At 38.2% G+C, this 26,180-nt stretch overlaps 2 protein-coding genes across 4 annotated transcripts in view; one reads left to right on the top strand and one right to left on the bottom strand.

Moving 5' to 3' along the window:
- Window positions 1–26,180, top strand: part of RSPH14 (radial spoke head 14 homolog) — a 108,942-nt gene that overhangs the window by 50,505 nt on the left and 32,257 nt on the right. The window lies entirely within an intron of this gene.
- The window catches only part of GNAZ (G protein subunit alpha z), an 80,621-nt gene that overhangs the window by 40,052 nt on the left and 14,389 nt on the right, over window positions 1–26,180 (bottom strand). For 2 of the 3 annotated variants that reach the window (XM_072879904.1, XM_072879906.1), the window contains one exon: window positions 11,560–12,834. In XM_072879904.1, the coding sequence (XP_072736005.1) occupies window positions 11,560–12,282 (723 nt within the window). In that variant the 5' untranslated portion in view covers window positions 12,283–12,834. Of the gene's footprint in view, window positions 1–11,559; window positions 12,835–15,217; window positions 15,269–26,180 lie in introns of those variants that run through there. The other variant, XM_072879905.1, reaches the window with a different exon arrangement.

Below are 26,180 nucleotides of genomic sequence, written 5' to 3'. Positions count from 1 at the left end.
ATGATTTTGCCTGCTGTACTATATAACTGTTTTGGTTTTTCTTTGTCACTAATCCTGTCAAACCTTGTAGGGCTTTTGGTATTCAACACCACTTCCTATTTTCTCATTTCATGCCACACAATTTTCTTCACTAAAGCTTGTCAAATGTTTTACAAGTTCTTCTGTTACCAAATTCCAAACTAGATAGTTTTAGTAAGTGAACGTTACAGGAGAGATTTGCTCATTAGCCAGCAAGAACAATGAGTGTTATAGCATTTCAGGAGTAAAATTTCAGATCAACCTTTTGGTTTTTTGCTCTCTGAACAGTCAGGTAGCAACTCCACCAAATTACAGCAACCAGAAAAATTCTATCAGCCTCCATTTCAGGATGCAGTATCTTTCAACATTCACAGGTAGAAGAGCTATGTCTGATGTCTCTGTTCTTCTAAGCTAGAGAGCCTTTTAAATTCATGCATTAGGAATAAGGCATGTGAATAAATTCCCATTAATTATATTTTTTATGTTATCAAACAAAGCCAGCTGTCTTCTGAGTCAGTGAGGATTTTGGATACACTGAAAAATATGTATTGGGAATACATACTGAAGAATTGTTCTAACATCCTGAAGGGGTTTTGGATTGCCATCCCAACAGTATAGAAAGCTCAGGTGTATGCCAAGTTACACCTGTATTACTAAGGGGGAAAAAATTATGGAAGAATATATTTACCTAAAATATGGACTTATAATAATGGAACAAAGTTCTGAAAAATCCACCACCACCAAAACTCACTCTGAAGCTGTATTAACAGTAAGGATCCTCATTCTTTGTTCCAGCAGCTCTGCTAGTTTTTAAGGCTAATTGGACTCCACTACTCTCTCGAGTGTAAGAACAGAGAGTTCTTACAGCTTTTATCTACTTTTTTGTTCAGCATGGTTACAGAAATAACCCTAAGTAGCTCCTTTTCCAGACAAAGATGGATTTTTTTTTTTATATTGACATGTTCCTATTCCCTACGATTATTAAGTAGACAACATACAGTATTATGAGAGATATCAACACTTCTCTACCCACCTGATGGATTCTAGAAGTGTTCTGCACATAACCCTCCTTAGTCTATTCCTGGCATTGGCTCCTTACAATACAGTCAAGTGAATTTCCAAACTACATATATGTTTCTCGTAGTACATCTTTTAAGAGTTATGTTTAGTTTATTGTGAAGTTTGCATAAGAAGCCTACATATTTTTATCAAACAAGTAGAAACTGATTGGAAACTGCAATTGCCTGAACTATGCCACTCTACTTCATACACATTAAGTTTCAGAGAATCTGATTAATTTCCTCAAATTTTTGCTTTAATTCAGGAAGTATAACCTTAAGTTTTTCTCAGCAGAAATACTTCTGAGCATTCATGCTTGAAATATATGTCCACATATTTTTGCATAGCAGGAAATCTCAGAAAATACACATATTTTTACTTGGTAAAATATTTAGACCTAACACTAATTACAAACCATTTCCTGAAAATTACCTAATAGTATTTTTAAAGAGGTAATTTTGATAATAAAGTGCTCTCTTAATGCATATTTTGGTCATTGTTTTCTCTAAGCACAGAAAATATTTTTTGCATATTTGCATGTTAATAACTGGAAAAAGCTAATGCACCCAGTAAATTAATCACATTGTTCAGTAATTGTCTCAGTAGTGGTCTCATTAAGGTCCAGTGTTCTTAAAAAGTTATTTTCAACTTTGTATTGAATGATGTACAATGGATAGTTTTTCCACTGAAGTTTAAACCTCTAAATATCCAAGCAGCATATTTTCTAAATGGCTAGGCCATGCTTGTCATGTATGCCTCACAGCCCTAAAAATTTGTGGCATTCCTTACTGTTCAAGAGGTTCTACAAGGACAAATTAAGAATTTGCTTTTAAGCAAGTGATTTTCAATAAAATCATCTAGAGAGTTTCACATAAAGATGGCAATTTGCTGTAGGAGAACCTTGTATTGCTCTGGTATATTCCCTCGTATATTCTCTCTCTGGTATATTCTCTGGTATCTTCTAACTCCTTTATTTGCCTTCTTACAAGCAGTGCTGTAATTTCACTTCTATCTTTTCTATGACAATATATTTGGGAAGAGGATTGTGACTTTCCAACCCAGTTGAGAGAGGCTGAGAAATTCAGTTCCTTTCCTTCACAAATTGATTCCTTATCAAATAGATGCTGTCCAGTTTATATGATCAACTTCGCTGCCTGTGAAACTGATGTGGACAGGAGGTGCTTTCTGTGCATATTGACTAAGTTAACCAGACAATGGCAGTGACTTTGCTACCGACTCATTACAATTCTCCCGAGTGCTTGACAGGTGTCTTGTGCCCCATATATACTATTCTACTGGCTAGTTTAACCCTGCAATTAGAAAGCAAGTCTTACCTACATACTAGATTGATAGGCATTACTGGAATTAGGTTGGGGTGGTCCTTCTTGTATAGTTTGGGGCATGGTAGTAGTACTGAGTATTTGAGATTTTTACTTAAGTTCTGTTTATTTATCTGTCAGTATCCATATCTCTCCACCTAAATACTATTCTGAGCCTGAAGCTTATAGGGTATTTAGGAGTATTCTGCCACTCCTGATGTCTTAGTATTTTGTTTACCTCTGTACTATCATGCTCTGAATTAATTTAAAAATTACAGTAAAACACCTTACCTAGTCTAACAGTTTTGAATGCAGCCAGTCACAGAGACCAAAAAAAAATAGTTGTATCATCTTTCAGGCATTTGTCATAGGGGGGTTTGAGCCATCCCCTGCAGTTACCTAAATACGCAGGGAAATTTAGTCATCTAATTCAGATGCAAGTCTGACAACCAACATTAGATACCAAAGCAGATGAATAGTAGGTTCATTGCAGGAATGCTGCAGTAATACAGCATTACTTTCATGCCATATTTTTCCAAAATAGGTAAAAGTCTTCCTGTTGTTGTCTCTCTGAATTTCCTTGAATTAAGCCCACTGCTCTACAGTGATAAAAATACTTATTTATCTTCAGGTTTAAATACAGCTTTGCCTTAGGAATCAGTCTATCAACTTTTTCTTTTTTTTTTTTTTTTTGCAATTAAAGGAAGTAATTTAGTAAACATATAGCCAGAATAGTTTATGTATAAAGTTACTGTTAGTATCTGAAGTTACATAGAATATAAAGTTCAGGGTATGGCAACAATTCCAAAATATAGAAAATTGCTGTCCCATGTGTTCTATGTGTGGATATCCATATCAGAAGCATACAGTTACAGTGAACAATGTAACCGAAAATAAACCCACAGACTTGAAATAATATATAGTAAAAAGAATTGCAAACTGGGAGTTGATGGATCATTCTCTTTTACGTATATTCATTATTTTACTGGTATTTACATACTTTAGAAGATACATTATTGGAAACAAGTCTTCAGGCTTGTTTATATGTTCAGGAATCTTGATATATCACTATATAAAATTAAAACTTTGGTAAGGGAACATATATATTACTTTCTTAAGTGAAAAAAGGCAAGGCTAGAATTCCATTTGCAGAGCTGAAACATGACACACATGAATGCTGAAGTCATCTAGGCTTTGCTCCCACACAAAGTTCACTATGAAATATCTTGAAATGGAAAGGCTTCATAAAAAATGAAAGCACGTGAACAGTTTAGGTCAATCTTTTTCTCAGATTCCCAAGAGACTTAGTTCATCAGAAAGATGTTTGCCAATATGTTTTTTTGCCACTGATAATAACAGGTGCTAAAAGGGCTATGTATAACATGTATCACAATTTCCCCTCTGTCCTGGCTGTTATTATTAGTACTGCAGGAAAATAGCTGCATGCCAGAAAAGAGTTTTAATACACTGTACTCTCAAAAAGCTGAAGTATCAGGAAAGGCAAATAAGCTCCTTAAGTATTTGGTTTCAGGAAAAAAAAGAAAAAAAGGTTAAAAATTTTGTTTACTTGATAAAAAATTTCCTGGCAGAAACAGGATTTCTGTTCAATATTCATACAATTAGCATATGACAGAGGGCTTTCAGGTAAATTATTATTAGACAATTGAGGTGTTCCATTATAACCCCAATGATTTGTTTTACATGAGGCCTACTGCAGCCTGAACTGTTTGCTGCAGTATTTTGTCTTTTTCATCTGCATCTTCCTTTTAACAAGATGCTATAGTAAGAAAATAGCCTGAAAAAAGCCTAAAATTTAATTTTTCCATTCACTTGCAATGGCTGTAAGAAAGAGAATAAGAGTTATCTAAACCTAAGCTACCTACAAGTAGTTTTCCTTAATATTCATATTTATAAAATTATTGAACTAGTGTCATTTTTAGAAAAAGCAGACATGTACAACTTTTACTTGTTATCTCCTGCACCATGTGAATCTGTTGCAACTACTGACCTCACGAATTCTCAATCGGACATTCATGTTTAACTCATTTCATTATTTACATTATCATTGTATCTTTGAAAAATCTTTCTAATGGTCTAGAACACTATTGCAGCTATACACTGTAGAAGAAAATTGAAAGCTATCCATCAGAATGTATAGCAGGTATGAAACACAAAACTGAGTGCATACAGATAGACAGAATTGCAAAGAAACTGGAAGACTCCTTTTCAGGGTGAGGGGCATGAGGGAGTACAGATTATTTAACATTCTCTAGTGCACATTAATTTACGGAGAAATTTAAAAAAAGATGAGACACTTAGATATTAACAGGAAGGCTCCTCCTAAGTGCAGGATGCAACATGTGAGAAGGGGAAAAAAAAAAAATCACTTGATAATTTAACATTATCAAAGGCCAGCGATGACATCTTAATACTTAATAAAAGATAGAATGGCTCAATCAGCTGCTAAGGACCATGAAAACTAAGACAAGTAATTTATTTGATATAATAGAGAAGAAATCAGCATGGGGATATAAAAAGCTAACGCAACCTTCTCAGAGTGCTGGTCAGGAATAACAATCTTATAATAAATCAATAGCATTCCAAAGGTATTGTACAAACTAGTTTTGCAACTGTGTCAAAACAAGAGGCAGCTCTTACCTAGTTGAGTCATGCTAACTATGTGCATGGAAAGATAAAGCTATATTTATTATATGTTAGGTAGAAAAAAAAACATGTAAGACATTGTGGAAATGAAAACAGACACAGATCACATTTGCAGATAACCCTAGATAAGCAGGAAATAGAGAATGACAGAGGAAAGCGCACAAGGTAGAGGGAAAAAAAGTGAAGAATGATAATTTTCACTATCTTGCTCTTTAGTAAACAGCTAAATGTCACATATGTTGAACAGACAAGTCAAAATTTTGGTTTGGCCAGATATACAAGCCATTAACTCAGGTGATTTTGTCTCTCCAAGTGATGTTACCCAGAATAAAGTGTAGCAGGAGAAAGACAAAAGCCCCAGAAAAATTCTGTCTTCCCCTTCTCTCATTTGTTTCCAGGCAGTATAAAGTTTTACTTAGTTTGTCTCTTTAAATTACACACAAAGGAAATATTGTCCAGGCAACTAATAGTTTGGGCATTATTTTTGTTCTCTCTTCTGCACATCACTACAATACTCTCACCCTGAACAGACTTTATGAGTTAGCTATATTCAGGACCTACCAGTATGCAGAACTAGCTCATTTTTCCCATCAATTTTTACCATATTTGTCAATCATTATTTTAATGATTGACAAATGATTTAATGTCTCCATCTTCAATAAAGACAGAGCTCATGCATAGCATTTATCCACTTCTGTCAACAGGAAGCACAGAAGTTATCATATTCATATAGATCAACTTTCACAGTTTATAAATCAGCCAGATTCTTACACACTCTGTCAAGCAGCAAGTTATAGAATCACAGAATGCTTTGGATTGGAGGGGACCTTTACAGGTCATCTAGTCCAACCCCCCTGCAAGAGCAGGGACATCTTCAACTAGGTCAGGTTGCTCAGAGCCCCATCCAACCTGACCTTGAATGTTTCCAGGGATGGGGCCTCCACTTCCTCTCTGGGCAACCTGTTCCAGTGCCTCACCACCCTCATGGTAAAAAAATTCTTCCTTAAATCCAGTCTAAATCTGCCCTCCCTTAGTTTAAAACGATTTCTCCTTGTCCTGTCACAACAGGCCTTGCCAAAAAGTCTGTCCCCGTCTTTCGTATAGGCCCCCTTTAAGTACTGGAAGGCTGCTATAAGGTCTCCTCGCAGCCTTCTCTTCTCCAGGCTGAACAACCCCAACGCTCTCAGCCTGTCCTCATAGGAGAGGTGCTCCAGCCCTTGGATCATTTCCATGGCCCTCCTCTGGACCCGCTCCAACAGCTCCATGTCCTTCTTGTGCTGAGGGCCCCAGAGCTGGACGCAGTACTCCAGGTGAGGTCTCACAAGAGCAGAGTAGAGGGGCAGAATCACCTCCCTCGACCTGCTGGCCACGCTTCTTTTGAGGCAGTCCAGGATACGGTTGGCCTTCTGGGCTGCGAGCACACATTGTCGGCTCATGTCCAGCTTTTCGTCCATCAGTACCCCGCAGTCCTTTTCCGCAGGGCTGCTCTCGATCACATCATCCCCCAGCCCGTATTGAAACTGAGGATATGTTTGGCAGTAGGCTAGTTTTATTTAATAGTTCTCTTCACCATAGATACTACACCAGGAAGCATTTTAGACTCAGCAACACTATTATTTCTAGGGCTTTTTTCATGAGTGGCAGTCTCAGTGTTGCAGTTCAAGTGATCTACCAATGTAGGCGCTTCTCATAGTTTAGCTATCGGAGCTGTTTAACACTGTATTGTGTATTCAGCACACCTGGAACATGCCATCTCTACACAGTAAAATTATGGATGTACGTTTGGATAAAGCATAACAGCCAAAGAAAGATGGGCCAAAGGTAACCTGTTCTTTATGATTATACAGTCAGGTTCCCTCTGAAACGCTATTCGTGTCCTGCTTCTTTTTGCCAGATAAGTAGGAGTTTCAGGAAGATGACTGTTCTCACATATTTCATCTGTGTTCTAATTTCTCCACAGATCATAAAAATACATCTGCAGAAATTAATTTTATAGATGGGCAAATACTTGGACAGTGGTTGCATACATATGGAAGCTGAGGGACGATAAAAGCCTGAATTTCAATGTTGAGTACCCTCGATAGGCAGTAGCACCAAGGAACATCAGGTTGTAGAAAAGGGATAAAAAGAGATCATAGGAGATTAGCCCTCCAGGCTGTTAAAGCACTATGTAAAAGTGGGCTTCAATGTCACTCTGAAATAACCCAGATGCTTACTTCATTTGATTCTAGATACTGGAATAAAAATCAACATTCATAAGGATTTTTCAGAGTATATTGATTTTTTTCCCTTTGGGCTAGTTCTTTTTGATTTTTAAATCTGAAGGGCATGTCAGGAAAAGTCTAAAGCATTGCATGAAACCAACTAACTCCTAGTCAGGGTCCAGATATAAATAAGATATGCTTTTCCTAGTGTCTCCGAAAAATGAAGAGAAAGGATTAGGGGCAATGCTTCTGTCATGTCAAGAGGAGGTTACTAAACAAGAATCAGATATAGAAATCTGTTACAATAGGAAGGCACTAATACCAAGACAAGAATCTCCCAACAACAAAGCATAAGTCCATGTGTAGGACAGTGTATGGTGAATCAGTTAGTGTAGTATAGAGAAGAAAATGGAAGTGCAGTGGATAAGCTGTAAAATCACTACAGAAGATAAGAATAGGGAAATATTATATATCTGATAAGCTACACCAACAAAAAAAGGGCCAATTCCAACAGTGCCAACAAGGATTATTGGAAATATCACATCTTTGCAAAAATCATTTAAGAGAATTCTATACTCGGAGAATAGCCTCAGGCACATGGAGACAATGGTGGAGGCATGACAAAGATCTAGACAAACCCAACAAAGCTACTAAAAATTAGGTAACAATCTTTTTTTTTTAATCTTAAAATAAATTTCTCTGGTCTGATATTTCTTATGACCTAGTATAATTGCTTCACAAACTTGTCCTTTAGCTGCCTTCTAATAAGAAAAATCTTTGTAAAACATTTAGTACTCATAATGCATATTTCATTTGCAGTAAAATTCAAGTATTTCTGAAAAGTTTTATCAAAATTCAGCTTGGGTGAATGTTCTTGACCATAAGATTTTTTTTCCCCTTGAAGAATCATAGAAAGTGCACACAAAAGGGATTCAACCATGTAAGGCAAGCTTGTAAAACAACGTGAATATTTTTGGAAACTATTTTGTAGTCTTGGTTCAAACCTAAGTATAACTGCTTCTCCAACTTATCACTTAGCTCACTTCTAATAAGAAAAAATCTTTGTAAAGAAACTGTATTAGCAACCAAAAATATTGACAAAGGAATTAAAAGTACAAACGAGTTGAAGTAATTTCACATCACTGTACCAATCATGATAAGAGATTGTACAAAGTGATAAGTAAAGAATCCCTTTCCTACATGCACGGGATGTGAAGGGAGTATTTTCACCTGTTTTCTTTGGTGATGATCTAGGCTTATGCTGGTTTGGAGGGAAAGAGTCAGGCGCAGAACCCAGAACTTGAACAGACAAGACTTTACTGAGAGATATGACAGTAAAAACAAACAAGCAAACAAAAAGCCAAGTGTGAGATTTCTGGGAAGTGTTCCCCTACAGGTTTTGTCTAATATTTGTTTCTTTTCAGTTTGTGCATTTTTCATATGACTTGGAAGGAAATATTAGCATTTTCTCCAACTCTACCTCAGTGACTGCTGTCAACTTACAATACAAACTCTGAAAAATGTCAGAAGTATTACCTATGGAATTCCTTTCTTTAACCACTTCCGTCTCATGGAGTTTCTCCACCTCAGTTGCTATAAATTCCCATCACCAGAACTGTGGAATCCCCTAGGTCACTTGACAATATTTTAATCTGTACTGTGATTCTATGGTAAGTCATATTGTATAAACAGCAGACTAGATAGAAGACACAGAAGTTGTTTCAGGTACTGATATAGTTCACCTTGCCTCAGGGATCTGGTGAATGGCATGCGTTATATAATACACGCATAATTTTTGGGAGGCTTTCACATTTAGCCATTAAAGCCATTGCAGTTATTCCAGTCATTATCAAACCCATGACCATGTAGTTGGCATCTTTAAAGAGCACAGGAGCTCTTGATAAACAATTTTTAATGAAAAAAGTGAGGTATGCAACTACGTTGACATTACACAAGTCCGGTACAAAATAAACAACAGTGAAGAAGGTCACAGTTGGCCCCTTCTCCAGAACATGGGACTGGAGCTTTTCAGGGTAGAGAAAATTCACAACAGAAGAGATCTGCACTGCGACAGTCATCTTATGTAGAGCTTCAGTACTCCCTTCCACTGAGTCTGTTCGTGGAGGAAGTTCCCCTTTCTCCCAACCTGTTCCCCCACTGTATTATTTTAGAGAAGTCTGTATGAGTTGGTAATTAGTTGTCATATTTTCAGGGGTTCCCTGAAATTATTATTTTAGTGCAAAAAGGGAAAAGGAAGTAGAGAGCTGCATAGGAAGTGGTGCCACACTGTTGTGGTTTAACTCCAGCTTGCAACTAAGCACCACACAGCCACTCGCTCACTCCCACCTGGTGGGACAGGGAAGAGAATCAGAAGGGTAACAATGAGAAAACTTGTGGGTTGAGGTAAAGACAGTTTAACAGGGAAAGCAAAAGCCATACACGCAAGCAAAGCAAAGCAAGGAATTCATTCATCACGGCCCATCGGCAGGCAGGTGTTCAGCCATCTCCACGAAAGCAGAGCTCCATCACACGTAACCGTTACTTGGGAAGACAAACGCTGTAACTCCGAATGTCCCCCCCTTCCTTCTTCTTCCCCCAGCTTTATATGCTGAGCTTGACATCATATGGTATGGAATATCCCTTTGGTCAGCTGGGGTCAGCTGTCCCGGCTGCATCCCCTCCCAACTTCTTGTGCACCCTCAGCCTCCTCCCTGTCAGGGCAGTGTGAGAAGCAGAAAAGGCCTTGACTCTGTATAAGCACTGCTCAGCAGTAATGAAAAGATCCCTGTGTTATCAACATTGTTTCCAGCACAAATCCGAAACATAGCCCCATAGTAGCTACTGTGAAGAAAATTAACTCTATCCCAGCCAAAACCAGCACACACACCCATACAAGCACTAGAGGATGTCACACAGATAATACAGCTCTTACGCCTACATGTGCGGTATACTGCATTTGACTTAAGAAACTCGGTAAAGAAACTTTAATGTAGATGTGTGTACTACACATAAATGAGGAGGGAGGGTGTCTGATAATCAAAGAATGACAGTTAAGGCTGATTAGTAATCCTCTTCCATAGAGGACTGCCAAAACCAGATCATTAGACCTGGCTGAAAGATCCCCTTCTGTAAACTTATTGAGATCCAGTTAGATTTGAAACATCGTATAAAAATTTCTTGGAATAGTTTCCTCCCCAACAACACTTATGTAATGCACCTGCTGTAAAAGAACAAGGATTCTGGTGTTCTGCTCTACTCCAGGAGCTAATATTGGTGAATAAGCTTTCAAAATGTAAAAAACCTGAAGATGCGGAAAGGAGTACAGGAGAAGTAGAAGCATTTTAAGGTTAGTTTCTGATGTTACGGTATAGATTTTAATTCTTCCCGAAAGGCAGCTGTTTTCAAACATAAATACAGCATGTTTAGGAACTGCTAGATGATAGAATCATTATGTGTTCTGACCCACAAACTCCCATCTCTTAAGCATCATGTTTTACAAGGCTGTCAAAAAAAAAAAAAGTTCAAGTGAAACCCTATAAAGGTTAACTCAGGCAATCTGAATGTGATAGCCAGCACATAGTTGCGTATGTGTAAGTGTTCATATATTTTTCCATAGTTACTGCATTTGCATGCTGTGAAAACCAGAAGCTAATAGCATTAAAGGGAATTAAACAGGAATAGTTATTCATTGGATAAGGCAAATCAGCCATATAAACAAAAACAGTCAAAGAAAATTTTACATTTAAAAGTTCCATGCTAATTAAAAACCATATTTGATAATTTTTTAAAATTAATTTCATCCCACATTCAGATTGAAAATCCTGGAAAAAAATGGGGAGAAAACTGTTACTTATTACTATTTTAGCTTCAAAATTATCCAGACCTTGCAAAACATGGTGCCCAAATTAACCATCCCTGTACACCAGGATGTCACTGCTGTCTACCTTTTTAAGTGATGTTTGGAGTAACACTTAACCAGGTAAACATTTAGCAAAAAGGCACCAAAAAAAAAATGGTCTGCTGTCTGTCATGTGAAGAGCACCTCCATTTCCCAAAAGTAATGTTAAATAAATTAATAAATCTGTCCAGTGAGGAAAGCTATCCAAATAAAGGAATCGTAGCTTCTGGCTTTTACTACAGATTGGGGGTGAGGGGAAGGAAATCACATCTGGGGCTGGGAACTCGGGAATTACTGCCTTGGAAAGGTAGGGAAGTGGGGGAGAAAAAAAGGCCAAACACTGGGGAGGGGGGAAGGAAGAGAAGGAAGGAGAATAAGGAGCAGAAGGTGCACTTACTGTTTGGTTATCTTCATACAGCTTCAAGTCATATCCACTCAGCTCCACACAGAAAATTATTGCTGTAACTCCCTCGAAACAGTGGATCCATTTTTTGCGTTCAGATCTCTGTCCACCCACATCCACCATTTTGAAAGTCAGCTCTTTGAAGGTGAACTTATTTTCTACAATCCCTGTGGTCATGTCCCGAGAACGCAGAATATCTTCCACTGTAGGGATGTAGTCCAGCGCTGCAATCCTTTCTAGGTCATTTAAGTAGTATGCAGCATTATCCTCTAGGTGGTACTCATTGGAGCGGCAAAAACACTCCTGCACACCAGGGTCTGCCCAGAGCCGTTTCATGACTCCCAGAAGCTCAGGGGTAATCTCACCTTTGCTCTCAGCTGGGCCTGTCAGGGCAAAAAGCTGCACAGCATCATATGCTCTGTCAGGATTGTGAAATTCTATCTTAAGTGTGGCTAGAGCCCGAATGATACGTGTGAGAGAGTCAATTGCATTATAGATAATCAGAGGTTTGTATTCCTTACAGGCCTCCAAGTTAAAGCCACCACTATGAATTATTTTCATCTGCTTTACAATAGTACTCTTCCCAGAATTGCTGGTACCCAGGAGAAGGAGCTTAATCTCTCTTCGTTGTCGCTGACTTTCAGAGCGCAGGTGGCGGTCAATCCTACGGGACCGCCGCGCTGCCTCTTTCTCCTCAGAGCTTTGCCGACATCCCATGGTACAGCAGGCAGTTACAGAAGGGAAAGGTTGGAGATTGTCTCACTCTGTTTGCGTCTCCAAAAAAGATCTGGAGTGTCTTTCAGTTCTCGTGCTGGGTACACCTTGAACGAAAATAAAGTCACTATCCAATACCTGGTGGTCCGAGATGCCTGTACCACCTAATTCAGTGCCAGCAGGGGTGCAAACACATGTAGATATGCAACTACAGAAATAGTCTCTTCAGTAGATCTCATGGCACTCCCCTTTCCAGTGCATAAACAGTGGCACATTCCTGTTAACGAAGGGACACTTCCCCTTGCCACAGTTTGGCTAGATCCATCAAATACTCTTTTCTGTTCTGCATAATTATTTTGCTGCCTTCTGTCCAAAGGTAAGGAGCCGCACTTTCACCTTCTCTGCTCTAGCCCTTGTCTTTTAATTGTATTTTCTGGTTGCTGTGGTGATGCTGCTAGATAAAGCTGAAGCTCTTTTCAATGGTGCTGTACTTGTTTTCTCTTCCCCCACTTCTTCAGCGGATCCAGTTCAGCTCTGTAAACCTGTGCTTTCCACCTGCCAAACAATGAGAAAAAAATGAATGAAATGAGAGACTCCGCTTCCTTGCTGCAAACCACTCACTTTCTCCTCCTCTTCTAGACTTCTACACCTTTTATTATCCCAAACAGAAAATACAGATGGAAAATATATGTAGAGAAAAGCAAAAATCTAAAACCCTAGCAAAAATGTAGGAACAGCTGAAGCTTGCAGACCTAAGAAAATGTGGTTTCTGAACAATAGTAAATCAAATCTCCCTTTCAGCCTTCTGTGTTTTATTATCTAAACCTACATGAAAACAAACAGTGCTGAGCTGTGCCCCAATTTCTCCCTCAGCAAGAGCTTATAGCAGTGCTTTTCCTGCACAGTCCTGTTCTGACTGGTTTTCCTGAAGTAGAAAACGAAACAGATTCACAACTACTTTTCCCAGTCTCTCTATTTATATCAATGTCTTGTACTCAGACAGATGTCCTCCTGAGTTTTCTTTCATCTTTTCTGTTTGCTCTGAACATTTAAAGAACTAAATTAGGAAGCAAAAGGAGGTGATTAACTTTGCTCCATGATTTTGTAAAAGAGAGAGTTACTGGTCTTTGCAGAATACAGTAACAGATCTTCTTTCCCCTTGGAGAACAGTACTGTTAAACATACTACCTGCATCCTGCTTTATTGATTAAGTGATGCACTACTACAACAAACTTTGTAAGCTTCTTTCCGTGGCCAAGCTAAGTGTTATTAAGCTTCCTCTCTTCCATTTTTAGTACAGGAATTTCTGAGATGCAGTAAAAGTGAACAGTGACTACAAGGCAAATGTTTCACACAAAAAGCACAGGAAATGCCATCCCAAGCAAGGGCTGACAGTTTTTCAGTGACCGTTGGAGCAATTATTCTTTCCTGAATTAGGGGCTAAGCCTACTAGTTGGAACTCTGCAGAAGGCAACAGCAGGAAGCAGTTACCTCTCACAGAGGGAAAACACATTACTAATAGCTGATTGGTGATAACCTTGCCTCTTTTCTAGGAAGGGCTTGCTGCTTCCTCTAAGCTTTGAGCACAGTGGGCAGCAGAATCACAGATATCATGGCTTCCTCATCGTATGCTGGCCCCAGCCCGCCTTGGCACCTATATTGCTGTCTGTTTACTTGTGTCTAGATGGTCTTCAGTATTTTTACCAACTAAACTACATGCTACTGAGATACCCTCAGAGGTAGGCTTAAGAAAAATTTCAGACCCTACTAAAGAAATACAACTTCTACTACATTTTAATAAGACTAAGTCTCCCAAATTCCATTTTCAAAGTTGCTCTAGAATTCTTTGGAATTTTTTCCTGCATGAACTTACCAGCATTTCAATGTAGGTGACAAAGCATTAAAATACATATTGAAGAGGATGATTCCACACTACTCGGAGAGGGACAGAATGATCCAAGCCAGATGTTGAACCTCTAACTTTCATGAGAAAAGAAATTGAACTACAACTACTTGCAACCTCATGTACTTTGCTTTCTCTTTCTTAGGCATCACAGCAGAAATTTTAGTGGACAAAGGATATTTCAGGACTCCAAAACAGTAATCTGTAATTAAGTATTTGAAATGGAGCACTGGATTTACCAATATGTACTTTTCCTTTCCCCACATCACAGGATAAGATTCACTTACAGAGATATACAGCAGGATGGGGTGGGTCTCATTCCTACTTGGCCACACTGCTCTGGTTGAAAAATATGAACTTATATTTACATGACTTCTATTTTAATGTGTAACGTGTATTTATAAATGCATATACACTTAATAGTGCATGTTTTGTAAGATACAGTTGAAATCCTCATCAATAAAACACTTGTTGTCTTGCCAAAAGTCATTATCAGCCAGATATTTCAGTTAGATCTTGCTTTACCCTCCCAGTAGCTGTCACCACAGTAGAAATTAATTACATCAAATAATACCTTTAGCTAACCTTTAAATAATGTTAATTGAGATATAGCACAGCATAAAAACTTCGAGGCGGGGGCTTTACAGATATAGATAAGGACAATTACATCAGCTGCAGTACTGAAGAAGGGTTATATAGTTAAAATAAAGAATAAATCTCAGCTTTTTAAGTTTCTTAGCATCTCACATTTACATGAAAAAACCATTGTTCTTATAACATTTATTTGAGAGGGTAGAAGGGGGGAAATAAATTATATATCTAGGATTTCATTCCTCAGGTGGTAGAAACAAGTGTAATGATCTCAGACTCTTCTGTTTAGCAAGAGGAATTACTATTCTTCTGTTATTTGTATATTAAATTTTTGTCACAGGGCTATCCTAATTGATTGGGATAGCCCTTTTGACTAGGGCTATCCTAATCTTAGTTTCTGTATTTTTTACAGCTTTCTCTCTGAACATGTTTAAAGTCACTTACAGATCTCTTCTAATTTATGATGGGCTGACAAGTGGAAAGGTAAGAGTCTAGGTGTCTGCTTTCAGATCCAGGTCCCCACTGGTATGCATCTCTGGGGTCTACAGTTCTGTAGCAGCATCTTGGCATTAGGCAGGTTCTTGCAACACACTGGATCCCTTTTCAGCAGTTTCTAGTACATAAATGTGAAGGTATCTGGGAATGTGAAACGTGCATGTATGGAAGGACAAACAGTTATGGCAATCATTGTTAATCCCTTAACATCAGAGAAAGAGGTATAGAGACTGGACAGAGTCAATGGATGACAGTTTTACGTATTTGTTCCTGAAGTTTCCTGGGATGTTAGCCTGGGACAGTTGAGCTTGCAATCACTCACTCTTAAATACTTTTACTGATTCTATATTTACATTTAAATCCTTTCCTAACTCTAACCCTGCTTAAGGGAGATACATAGCTGAACCAACGTAGACCTGGATAAAATCCACGACTACCAGGATGAGTCAGTATAGGTCAGGATTGGTACTGGTGTATTGAGGAGGGCATTATATTTTAGTTGGAGAAGATGAATAGATGATTTTGCAAACAACTGCAAAGTTCCACAATTGGAACTCTGACCACAAAAAAGTGAACACTCAAAAAAAACAGTATATGAATTATACTGATTTAAACATGCTTTGATATCCCACTCATTCCCGTCTTTCCTTAGATTCCCAGAACACTATTAACATACACATTTTCAGAACAGCAGCTTTTATTCAGTTCTGAAGGTCTCCTATACAGTATTTCAACTTCCCCTCTTCTTTCTTGCTCCTATTTAAACCTGCCTTCTCACTGCATTCTTTTAATCTCTGTTCTCTAACACCTGCCTGTAAATCCATCCCAAATCCACATGCATGAAATTAATTAACTAGAACAGGACTTCTACAGTAACTAGTTCCAGAAACTAACCATGACAATCTTATTCTCAGTTGTTCTAAACTAGTTATCTAGTCACTACATCAAGCCACCTCTACAAGACAGTTCGGAGTGCTTATCTGTCATCTTTGCCTGTATGGACCATAGTGTATGAGCAGGCTTGTAATTTAAGCATTTTGGGTACCTCAGATTTAAAGATGTCCGAATCCTTTGCCCCAAATGCACTGTGTACTGCTATTACCTGGTCTAAAATTCTACAAAAGAGTCTTAATATCAGCAGTATTTATTTTACTTCCCTTTGCACATCAGAAGGACATTAGCACATGAAGAACAGATAAATCAGCAGAAAATTAAAATAATAGCATATACATTAATAGAATGGTAATTAGCCCAACTTTACTTTAATGCATCAAAGAGGTGGAAAGGAAAACCCTCCAAAATGAGGAGTTATACTTTCTTCAAATAATTGGCTTTTTCCAATGGTCGTAGAAGATGAAACATAAGAGTTGAGGAAGCTGTTTCTTAATAAGTAACTTTTCAGCCACACAGAGAGGATGAAATTACTGTATTAGATATCAGGCCAAATTCTTATTTTAATTATATAAAAATTAGAGTTGGGTCCTTTAATCACGCTTATCCTGACATGTTCAGAGCACGTAAAATTGGTTTTCCTTTAAGTCCTCATCATCGGAGGCTTCATTTTCATGTCATTGATAAGACCACTGGTCGAATTCTGTGATATTTTCTACACATCTCTGATTAAAGATGAAAAATTTTGCAAGAAGCACATATGGGACTCCCTCTCCTCTCTTTATTCAAGTTTCATCCTGAAAAAAAGAGGCTTGCTAGAGACAAGAAGCAAGAGGATACATATTCCTTCCAAAATGCATCAGTACTTATGATAAATCTGGAGATTTTATGCCCATATAAGATACGCAGATCTTTTTTTAAACTTCATGTTATTGGCCTCAGCAATCACTTATGACAAACAGTGTGGTAGAAAGACACTTTCAAGAAAATGTATTCTTTTCAGACAGCTTGTACCTTCTGTAGAGTATTTCCTATTGCACATTTCCACAACACATTCAGATGCATCATTCATATCCCACAGTGTTTTACATAGCAACTATCCTACTTGCCATTCATTAATATGTTTAACACAGAAAAGGATAGAGTCACACCTCCTTATTGCAGGGAAGACCAGGAGTATGTAAACAGTGTGTAAGTGACTTTTACACTATTGAATTTCCATTTTTTTGACTTCTAGTCATTCCTATTGCATATACTGCAATGACATTTGGATCTCACTATTTCAAGTAGGAATACGATGAGGTGATTATATTATTGCTTTGTAAAGCAGAGTAGTAGATACTATTTCCAAATAGTTCACTACAGTAAGAAAGTTTGATTTATTTAAATAAGTTTTCCCACATACACTGAAAAGCATCTTCCACGTTCACAGTTGCTACTTTTTAAAGTTCAGAAAAGGAATAACTTTACAAACTATGATGTTACTACATTTTACTGTCCTGCCTACATAAAGATGAACTTCCTCTCACCAATTTTACTTTTTCTTGGAACACACTCGGAAAATAAGGCAGTCTAGAATTTGTTCTGGTTCTTTAGATCAGATTTCATATTAAAAATGCAAGTATTTCATGGCTGTAAGTTTCTAATTAGCTAAAAGTCTTTTCAGTTACTCTGATGGAATTGCTTCCTTTCACTGTGCACATTTCTCTCTAAGCTTTGTTTAAAAAAAAAAAAAATCTTATTCTTTAATTGAATCATGGAATGGTTTGGGTTGGAAGGGACCTTAAAGATCATCTAGTTCCAACCCCCCTGCCATGGGCAGGGACACCTTCCACTAGACCAGGTTGCTCAAAGCCCCGTCCAACCTGGCCTTGAACACTGCCAGGGAGGGGGCATCCACAACTTCTCCAGGCAACCTGTTCCAGTGCCTCACCATCCTCACGACGAAGAATTTCTTCCTTATATCTAATCTGAATTGACCCTCTTCCGTTTAAAGCCTCACAGAGGTGATCAGCTCCGGTGCAGGTGCGTTCTGCAGCAGAGCAGGGGATTGTGGCATTCAGGGAGGTTTCCTGAGCCAGGGAAACCCCAGGGGCGCCAGATTATACTGCATATGTGCATCTATACTGCATATGTGCATCTAAACTAATATATCTGCCTTCTACTGACAATTGAAGCTGCTCAAAATATTAAGAAAATATATCTGTTGAATCTGATTATATATATGGGCTATCTTGTCGTGACTAAAATGGGTAGTTCTTCCCACAAGATAAAATTAACGTGCCCCAAATCCTGAGCTAACGGTGATCTATTTCGATTATCAAAGAAGTAATGCCAAAAAGTTAATTTTTGGAGTGGGATGGATACTTGAGCAAAACTCTGCACTGGTTTATTATATAGATCTGTTGAAGCCCATTTAACTGAGCAGGCTGTTTAGCACTAGCATGTTCTTCTGTCCATACTTTTATAGCCAATAAAACCAGTCAGTATTGTTGCTTTCATATCTAGGCCTGCTCTTTGCCCCTACCCGTCACTTCTGTCTTGCTCCAACTGATCTGTGTGTTTACAATCATAAACACTTATCCCTTTTCTCAGCATGTTCCTAAGTAACGGGGGGGGGAGGAGAGGGGAAGAGGAGGAAGGAGAATGACACTACAACAATACAATTCAATTGTAAAAATCTTCCTAAGGAAAGATCCGAGTATTGTCTCTTGTTGCATTAGCTACTGGCACATTATCATGGAATGCAGAGTTAAAGAAGCTGCCTTGAAAGATGTTCCCCCCCCAAATTTTATTGAAAGGAGTTGGCTCCTAGGCTGAGAATAAAGTAAATTGCTGTTACTATCACAGTCACTATAGAGACTGTGCATACAGTATGCTGCTAGCAGCAGGAATTTCATCTGGCATTGTAGGCGTAAAGCTATAGTCTCCCTCAAATGCAAGTGGTACCAGTAGTCTAATAATTTAGCTTCACCACCACCAGCCCGCACACACAGAGCTTTAGGAGCCTAATCTTGTTCAGCACTTCACAGTATTTCCATCCTAGTAACCAGATGATACATACAATTTTTCCCCAATAGTACCTAATTTAGGAAAGTAAAATGGAGTTCAAAAGGTTGCAGCAACTTTCCACAGCTGTTTTAGCTTAGTTGCTGCAATCTAGGTTAATTCAGGACTGATATTCTATGCAGTATTACAGATCATATACTACCAGAGGAAGAAAACAAAACCTTACCCAAGCTGTACTTTCCCAGCTTATTGGTTCTGATCGCTTCTTCTTTCTGTTTACTTATCTGAAAGTTTAGAGGTAGTGGACCTGCCTGTTTAAGCACTTACCTGTGTAAAAGCAAATGCAAGCAAATTTAGTGAGAAATAGCACAGTACACATCTAAGACTTACAAGTGTAAGCTAACCTAAGGTCATCAGTTTCTAATGATTATACACATCCACAGAGGATTCCAGTACTTTAACAAAACCTTATTTTTGCAGGTTTTAACTTTCAATCACTTCATACACTATTAATGAAAGAGAAAAAGACATGAGGGAGTATGATATATCAGGAAATACCCAAGGTACTAAGGAAGAAGTCAAGTGTTCTACTAAGCAGGCATAACTTTTTTTTTTTTAGAGGAACTGAGACTAATAAGGAATGGGGAAATTGGTTCAGATTTTTGAATCCGGGAAAGCAGCCAGAAAGAGTCCCAGACATGCATGCAGTATAAATGCAAGGTTGAAATAATTTCACAGAAGTTAGTTTACTGTTTAATGTATGGTGATTAAAGTGCATTTATTACAGAATAAAGTTATTTTAAAACTGTGGCCCCAGACATTACTAACATTCTGTTCAGACAATCATTGAAATCTGAAAGAAGAGGAAAGAAAAAGCTGACAGAGGAAGAAAAGTACTGGATTCATTTTTTTCTTAATGCAACCTCTTAGTTGATAGTACAACTTTTTGTTGCTCTTGGCTGACAATATTATTTATGTTTCTGTTTTCCATTGCTTAAAGCCTTGGGCAAGTACTTACATTGAAAAATATCTCCATCAGATACCTATCTCTAAATAAATATCTGGGAAAATTTTTCATACAAAAAATGGCTTGGGCACTTCTGAACAGAGCACTCGAGGAAAAATGAATTGTTTCATCCACAGTAAAAGTAATCAAGAACTTTTCTTTAAAATCCTGCTATACATTCAAACTTCGATCCAAGGACGTGAAATTCAACAGAAGATGAGCTTTATGGTGTGGATGTGCATTTGCCATTCTTACAAAACAAGAAGTTTAACTCACAGACTTTGAAAAATGATAGTTTTAGCTAGAGTAGAGAAAGATTCCATTTCAAGAAACCACTTGTTAGGCAAGGGTAATTGGACTTGCTGGTCTAGAGGCTTAGGAGAAGGGGAAAGAAAAGATTTTTATATTAAGGAAAACCAGAAACAATCTGTATCTACTAGAACACCTGTCTCTCCAGAGCCAAAAGCATAAAACAAAGTTATCAAACCTGATCATGAACTTTCTGCCTGCAAGTATTTGTGGAAATCCCTGATATTTCCTCTGTCTTTCCACATATAGTGTAACAACCTATTATTGGTGGTGTTCACCCTTTTTATTGAATCTAAGCTTCAATTTGACAGATGAGCTGTACAGATATCAATATGACCTCTTGTGATAGAATTAAAATTGTTTTGTTTGAAAAAAATCATTTGGGAAACTTTAAGATATTTTGGAAAGATATTAAGGATGAATATTCAAGTACTCAGAAGTTGTATGTACAAGTTATGGCAAAACTTTTAATTACATATTAAGGCATTATAATCTCATCCAAAACAAAGGATGGGCCAGATCTAATAATCGAACAAGATAACATAGCAGAGAAAGCTGTTGTATTTTGTGGTTTATTTGTTACAGCAGTTAAAATGCATATTCTATTAGTCAGATGAGTGAAGAAAGAAGTGTCATGATTTAATTAGCTGAATGTTTGGCTGGGCACTACTGAATTCTGCCCCCCTCTGTCATGGTGGTTCTTTGTGATGTTAGTTAAGTCCCTTAGGCCCATCTTTTCAAAGATCATCTCTGCTTATGATTTTCGTTTCTTAGATGCCCAACTGGAGATACTGTCTGTGATCAGGAAATGCACTGAGTTTTCAAGTATTATCAGCCTCAATGGTAGCTGTGTTGTATATATTCAAATATTGAAAAAGTCATCTTTTTTCACTTGATCCATCTTGATCTCTATTTAAGAAACAGGGCCTAACATCTACACTAAATCCCCAAGGTAGATCCCAGAAATGTATTAGTGTCTGTGCAACAGATAACAAAATGAGAGTAATAGCAAAGTCAGTCAAGAAATTCATATTGATAGCACAGTCTAGCTAAAGTACGTTACATATCCAGACCAGGACCACACACACAGTAACCAATACAGAATAACAGAAGCTGCTGAGTAAGGAAGGGGTTCTTAAAGGAGAGTCAAATCAAGTAATTATAAACCAAAACATCACATACATGTAGGCAGGTATGTCTGCACATTAGGAATAATAAAGGTTACCAAAGAAGGTATAAGGACAATGATAAAAAAAAAAATTAATTCAGAAATCCTCAGTCCAGGGCAGGGGATGAGAAGGCCATTGACCAGAACTGGTGCCGTACCACAAGCTCCTTATCACCAGCACTGACTGTTACCAGCCCAACAGACAACTGCTTCCAGCATACTTTCCAGAAAGATAGTTGGTATGTCCATTAGGTTCTCATCTGCTGATTCTCACTGTGATTTTATAGAAATACTCAGATCTGTGGTGTAAAACCTGAGCTCAGCTATTAGAATTGCCACCTAGGGATACAAGGGAGAAGGAAGTTTTACAAGGAAATAGCAGAGAACCCAAGGAAAACGACTTGCTGCTATTACATGTAGTCATAGACCTATCAGTATGTAATCTAGCTATAACTGATATAGAATAGAATAGCTTTTCTGCAGTGAGATGTTATATTCATAAGTTTAAACATCACATCTTTGTCTATTGTTTGGAAAACATCCAACATACTTTAGCAGTATCGAAATACAAGTTATGCTAGTTTGTGGTGTCCACTAGCGAAGTATGTCACCCAGTCAAAATTTAGCATTTAGACTTGATCCAAGTTTTAGGGAAACGTAAGAATCTATAGTGAAAACAAAGTATTCCTTATAAATTGAGCATTCAGCCCCTGCTTTTATAAAGCTAGATTTTGATCTTTAGTTAGCGGCATTGAAGTTTGCACCAGCTCAGCTAACATCCAGACCACAGTAGAATACAAGAACCTATTAGTTATTTTTCTTTTTAACTACACACACCCCACTTACTTCAGGAAGTTGGAAACACAAATCTTATAAAGCATTAATACCTAAATACTTGGTACGTATTTAAATCATGACCTGTTTTAGCAACATCCACAAACTAGTGTGAAACAGTGAGAAGAAGCATCAACACAACCAGTACAAAATACTGACCGATTCTTAAATAGAGCCAAAAATACAACAATTCTATTCTGAGTTGTGTTGCTGAAAATCCAGAGTACTGTCAGTGACTGCATATGGAGTTGCCTGTGCTTCATAACTAAGACCAGAATCTCCCACAGCAGTCATTTTAGAGGTGACCTTTAGACTTCCATGAAGAATGAAATATTGCAAGAATATTACAGTGGGTCTAACAGTGGGTGTGCAGAAAATCCTGGCTGCTAGACAAGGCTGAGGAGAAACAACACACATAGCATCTGCTTTAGGGACATACAAGCATCAGACTCATTTAAAAATTTGTAATAAAGCAACAAACAAAATGCAGTACCCACTCAGTGTTTTGTAGGCACCTCAGGTGATGACAGTAGTGTAGTTATGTCTTCATTAGAGTTGCTGTTTAGCTTTACACCATTTATCATCAGTGTTACCATAGTTCTTAATGTGGGTGATTCATGAGCTAAGACTCGCATACCACAGGGCTGCTGTTTCACAGGTCTTACAGAGCTTAAGGAGATGACTATTACATAAAAAAAAGCTAGGAAACATTAGGTTTGGTCATGAATATAGTGGCAAATTTCCTATTGCTCATTCAACCTTATTGCACACAATACCTGATGAAAGCATAAGGAAATTTTGGTAGTTATCATAGCAAAAAAAAAGTTAGAGGGATTTGAAACAGGATAACAATGTAGCCTTGTAAAAGGAAGTTTCTCTTCCTGAGCATAAGAAGTCACATAAGAGAGCAAAAACACTGTTTTAGACTGTTCCAGTGACAGGTACTAGCTAATGAGAGGTCAAAATCGGAACCTCTGTAGTAAGAACCTGAGAGCTGGGGTACAGATAATAGTGTCCTGAAGACAAGAAGTTTGTTTAATGTGATAGGGAAAAGCAGCCAGTGAAGACTCAAAGATTGAAGCTCGAGGCCAAGCAAGAGGCAAGGAGAAGATGCTCCAGTAAGTGGGAGCCATGGAAACAATAGACAAGTTTTATCTGTGATGGTGGATAAGAAAGCGTCTTTGAGACTCTATACAGAAATAAATCACAGTAGTTCTGCTTGTGTGTTTTAAGGGAAAGAACCAGAGGAGAGGCAAAAGTTAAGGCAAAGAATGAGAGAGTAAAGTCACAGAAGCTAGGAAAGATTTCTAGGGTAAACTGAAAGGGTATATAAACACAGGAACTGAGAAACTTCTGTATCCATGAAAAATAGAGGGAAAGGATAACAATAGAGGAAGGAAAGATGAGCCGAGAAAAGCAGATAGGCACATCTTACTGTATCACATTGGCAGAAATCAGCAGAAATCTATATAAAGAAGAAAAAAGGCCGGTGGGAAAGGACTGACTCAGAAGTTGTAAAGATGGGTCTGCACATATGGAATTTAATTACACTAGGGGAAAAAAAAAAAAGAGGGGAGAATAAATCCATGGTGGAAAAAAATCATCTGGGTGATTAGATTTCCACCAGAATGGTTTTGCTAGAGGAAAAAAAGACACTGTTGAGAGTGAATCAGTGCTGAAAGTTGGCAAGACAGACCTTGCAATGAGAGGCAGAGCAAAAGGTTTTGGAAGGAGGAAAGCAAAATATGGGAAACAGTTTCAGTAGAAGTGATGAACACAGAATTCACAGAAAGGCTGAGCAAGAGCATGGAAGGAGTGGACTGGTGAGGTGATAGTTAAAACCAGGAACTAAGCAACAGAGAATGAGTAATGTTTCACAGAGAACAATTCAAAAGAACCTTGGTGAATGGAAAAACAGAAAAACAGACATAGGTTGAATGAGTATGCGGGAGCAGCAAGTTATCAACATGAGATAAAGTCAAAAAAGGAATATAGGAGATTTGTGTGAAGAGAGAACAGCATAAGGGAGTTCAGAGACAGTAGCTCAAAGAAAGCACGAGAAGAAAGAGCAACATGATGCAGGAAGAGCATCAAAGAGCTGGTCAAAATGGAAAAGAATAGGAGAGGAAAGCAGGACTGTGAAAGAATAAAGCCGATAATTCTCATGATGGTCTAATTTAGGGAAGGACAAAGAAAACCTGACCAGCCTGCTGAAGTTATCAGCCTCACAACAATACATAAATGTGGATTAAAATGCTGTTCCTAATACAACAAGAGAAAGGAAGGAAGAGAGAGTGTGAATATCAGCATAAAAGGCAGGGCTATTATCAGGGATAAATTTGGTAGGTAGGGTGGAGAGCAATTCCCAGCCTTGGGCCACATATAAAATTAATCATATGAACTATGTCAGAAGATACCTACATCAGAACTGTGGATTTCCTAGGTTCCATTTTAATAACTCAAATTAAACATTATTTTATCCACAGAAGGGGAGATGAGGAGTGGAAGAAGTATTAGACTGCAGCCGGGGGGGGGGGATAATCCCAAGAGGCTAAACAGAATCCACAGTGTTCTCTAAAGTGTGACTCATGGGAGAGGACTTGTATGCTACCAAGCACAGATTACAGCTGCGGCCTACGCCTGGTCTCATTCTGCTTCTCTTTTGAAATTCAGAAGCTTTGACAGTCTTACAATCCTGCTGCATGCAAGAGCTTCAGTAGGTACATCTCAGACAGCTGCGCCATTATCATAGTTACTCTCTCTAATTCAAAGGACCTCTTGTATAAGCTGAATATGAAGGAAGTTGTCCATGTTCTGGTTTTGATATGAAATAGGTTTGGGCCCAATCCAAAAACCAGATATACTTCTACTTCACAAAAAATAACTCTGCAACCAGAAGCATTTAAGTACGGCATTGTACAATGGCTAATTAGCTCCTGGTTTCAAAATCTTAAGCTAATACTTTTTTTACAACGTTTTGCCATCTAGATATATTAGCCCAGTTGCAGCTGGCTTAGGTAACTGCATTCAGGACTACATTGCACAGGGTAGATGCATTATTCGGTACTTGTAACAGCTTTAAAGCAAACTTTAGTTGTCTATGTGAAGAAGTACAATTCTGCCTTCTTGTCTTCCCTGTGTACTCAGTGACTCCCTGTCCTGGTTTCGGCCGAGATAGAGTTAATTTTCTTCCTAGTAGCTGGTATAGTGCTGTGTTTTGGATTTAGGATGAGAATAATGTTGATAACACACTGATGTTTTAGTTGTTGCTAAGTAGTGCTTACATGAAATCAAGGACTTTTCAGCTTCGCATGCTCTACTGACCAAGAAGGCTGGAGATGCACAAGAAGCTGGGAGGGGCACAGCCAGGACAGCTGACCTAAACTGGCCAAAGGGCTATTCCACACCATATGACATCATGCTCAGTATAGAAACTAGGGGAAAGTTGGCCAGGGGGCCGCTGCTCGGGGACTGGCTGGGCATTGGTCAGCGGGTGGTGAGCAATTGCACTGTGCGTCACTTGCTTTGTATATTCTATTATTATTATTACTATTTTATTTCAATTATTAAACTGTCTTTATCTCAACCCACGAGTTTTCTCACTTGTACTCTTCCGAGTCACTCCCCCATCCCACCAGGGGGGAGTGAGCAAGTGGCTGTGTGGTGCTCAGTCACCAGCTGGGGTTAAACCACAA

This window comes from Ciconia boyciana, chromosome 15, assembly GCF_034638445.1.
Source record: "Ciconia boyciana chromosome 15, ASM3463844v1, whole genome shotgun sequence".
In the NCBI taxonomy this organism is placed as follows: domain Eukaryota; kingdom Metazoa; phylum Chordata; class Aves; order Ciconiiformes; family Ciconiidae; genus Ciconia; species Ciconia boyciana.
This window is presented reverse-complemented; position numbering and strand designations above follow the sequence as displayed.